The following is a 3,365-nucleotide window of genomic DNA, read 5'->3' on the forward strand; positions in this document are numbered from 1 at the left end:
CTCATATATTAATATTTTATTTATATTAAATATTATTTTAATTTAAAATATTAATTTAAATTATTTAAATAAATATTAATATAAAACAAAATTAATAAATCAATCAATAATTTATATTTATTATTATTTTAATAACTTATTTACAAGTTAATAAATTACTGAAATAAAAAAAAAAACAAAGTCATTCATCATCAGAACATTTATTTCATCACAAATATATTATTTTGAGGAGAAGTTAAATTATACTAAAAAAATGTAATAATTTTTAGTAGTCACAATTTATAAATTAAATTATTGAATTTTGAAGAAATTAATAGAAATATTTTTTAAAGATTAAAATTAGTATATTAACAAATAATACATTTATTGTTTAGAGAACAAAAGAAATAATTTTATAATATATTTTAATGTTTGTCGTACGTTGCTTCATGTTACATTTTGTTGCTTCCGTATGCAACTTAGCGCCATGTTGGCTGAGCTCCAGTAGTAATTTTGTAGAAAAAGAGGGGGCCATGCTGGCGAACAAGTCCAGAGAGTTATCACTGGAGCTGCTCTAACCAAAATCAAAACTCTCTTATTTTATTTTAAAGAAAACATTATTTAACTCTAAAAAAATGAAATTGTCATCCAAAGTGTCTCATAAAAAACATCACAATATAGTGCAAGATGTATCGGGCTCATCCCACTTAGCCATATGTAGCACAGCAAGTGGTTGGGCCTGGTGGTATTGTGGGTAGGAGTACTGAGGAGGCGTTGGTGAGGGTTGGGCCTCGTGGTATTGTGGGTAGGAGTACTGAGGAGGCGTTGGAGGTGTTGGTGGGGGTTGGGCCTGGTAGTGTTGTGGGTAGTAGTAATGAGGAGGCATTGGGTAGTATTGTGGGTAGTAGTGTGGAGGAGGCATTATCATATAGGGCGGCATATTAGATATTTGATTCGGATTCACCGGATCCGAACTCGTTGGTTCGGGTTTATTATTTTCTTCCGACACACTCTTTTCTTCATGCTTTTCTTCGGGTTTTTCTTCAGGTTTTTCTTCGGGTTTTTCTTCCGGCTTTTCTTCAGGTTTTTCTTCCGGCTTTGTAGTTTCTTCAGGCTTTTCTTCCGGTTTTTCTTCGGGCTCTTGGACTTCTTCAGGCTTTTCTTCAGGTTTTTCTTCAGGTTTTTCTTCAGGCTTTTCTTCGGGTTTTTCCTCTTCTTCAGACTTCTCTGGAGAATCCGACTTTCGAGGATCTGGGACAGAAAGAGGCCCAATACTTAGAATATGAGCACTTTTCCCAGCTTTTCTTATTCGAACTATTATGTCATATGGATCTGCATTCCCTATTATAGTCAATACTCCATTTTCTTCATCCGCTTGTATTTCATCTATGCCTGCAAGTCAATATTTATATTATTATTTCCTATGAATCAAATATTTTTGTATGTAATTAAAAACACTATTTAATCGGGACAAATATTTTAACACATCATATTTAATAACGATTTAACTATATGTTATAATATTCAAAGGAAGAGCCATATGCTACTAATATAATTTTTTTCCTAATAGTTTAACCACAAACTTGAGTCTATAAAAATTTCTCAACAACATATTATTCAATCCTTAAAAAAAAAACAAGGAGAAATGAGAAGGGAGAGTAAGTAGTAACGTAGTTTGTGTCTAATGTTGTGGTTACCTCGAAGAGATGAAACAGCTTTGATGAGCCTCTTTTTGCATTTGAGACAATCAATCTCAACCTTCAAAACAGTTATCTTAAGCATGGAGAGAAATTATCAATACCCAGGTTAATCTTTTTGATATCACTAGTTTAATGTTTGAGTAAATAAAACACACGATTTCTCAAATTTTACAATAACTTGGGTGTTTTCAACTATTACAATTGCTGATTTTTATTTAAGGTGACTCTAACGAGGAAAATATTAGAGGCTACTTTAACGGCACACACGGTTTTTCGAACTTTACAATAATTTTTATACTTTCAAATATTATAATTACTAATTTTTGTTTAAAGTGAATCTACTTAGGAAAATATTAGAGACTGCTTTGACTATTTTGATTTTTCTTATCTAAATTTTGAATAAATTCTTAAATAAGGTTCCTCTTTTGTGATTTTCTGCAAGTTGCATTATTATCCTTATTTGAAAACAGAAGTTGAAGTAAAATTTAAACTTAATATTTCGTTATTTGTTTGATTATTAAAAGTAATTCCTTCGGTTGAAACAATTTGACCATTGAATTTGTAGCACAATTTGACGAGAATCTCGCCGTATTTTTCACCATTGTACCTCAAAGGCTCGAATATTAGGAACAGAAAAATTGAATTGAGAGGAGTATATAAATTGAAAATGAATTTTTGTATAAATTTAATTTAAAGTAAAAAGAGAAAATATAGGAAATATATTTGTAAAATAATTTTATATTATTATCGTCATTGTGTATCCTTTTTAAACTATAGTTTTTTTTATAAATATTTGGAGTGTAATAGTTTTCACACATTTTCCATGTGCTAGCATGGTCGGTCCATTGTACTGTGTGGTATAAAGGGATGTCAAAATCATACCTTTTATATAGAAAAATAAAATTTAATTTTATAAAACTATGCAAATATATTAGATAATAATTGTATGAAAGACTTTTTTTATTACACGAGTCCAACAACTAAACTCACTTAACAAAAAGAATTTTTTACATAAAATATATTAATAACTTTAGTTTATATATTTTTTAAAGTATTTGTTTATATTATAAATTAGAATTTTTTATCTAAATAATCCATTTTTCAAATAGATACTCAAACTAATCCACTTTCTTATATATTTTTTAAATTAACTCATTTTCAAATAAAAAAATTCAACACAAAGAAGACGTCAATCAATTGGCGATAGTGTATAACACATAAGATGTGATGTCACTCTAATTGTCGAGAATGTACAAACAGAGATAGTGTATTCTCTCTCATTTGTGTTTGCACATTATGACAAATTGGGTTGATGTTCCTCCATCCTTATGTGTTGTACAGTGTCCCCAATTATATTAACGTATCCTTCGTGTTGAATTATTTTTTGAAAGTGAGTTAGTTTGAAAAATATGCTGGAAAATGATTTCATTTGAGTATTTATTTAAAAAAGTGGGTATTTAGGTTGTTTTATATATAAATTAAAACGAATGTTTAAAAAATAATATAAAAAATCTATTTTAGAAAAAAATTAATTAAAATTTAAATCTAGTAAATTGCCATTTGAGTATTTTTAATTTATTTGTCTCTCTAGTACTATATGTTATTTTAAGCTTTAAAATAAAATATTTATTTAATTTTTATGAAAAAAATGAATTTTTAATATGGTTTTTGGGTGAAATCTAAAAC

General features: G+C 28.1%; 1 protein-coding gene across 1 annotated transcript; it reads right to left on the reverse strand.

Annotated features, from left to right (window-relative positions):
• Window positions 1-419: 419 nt before the first annotated feature.
• Window positions 420-1,836, reverse strand: LOC127120211 (heavy metal-associated isoprenylated plant protein 39). Its single transcript, XM_051050624.1, has 2 exons — window positions 1,677-1,836; window positions 420-1,371 (listed from the first exon to the last, which is right to left on the reverse strand). The coding sequence occupies exons 1-2, from the start codon at window positions 1,759-1,761 to the stop codon at window positions 650-652; spliced, it is 807 nt and encodes a 268-aa protein (XP_050906581.1). The 5' UTR covers window positions 1,762-1,836; the 3' UTR covers window positions 420-649.
• Window positions 1,837-3,365: the final 1,529 nt, after the last annotated feature.

This window comes from Lathyrus oleraceus, chromosome 2 (genome assembly GCF_024323335.1).
Source record: "Lathyrus oleraceus cultivar Zhongwan6 chromosome 2, CAAS_Psat_ZW6_1.0, whole genome shotgun sequence".
Taxonomy (NCBI): Eukaryota; Viridiplantae; Streptophyta; class Magnoliopsida; order Fabales; family Fabaceae; genus Lathyrus; species Lathyrus oleraceus.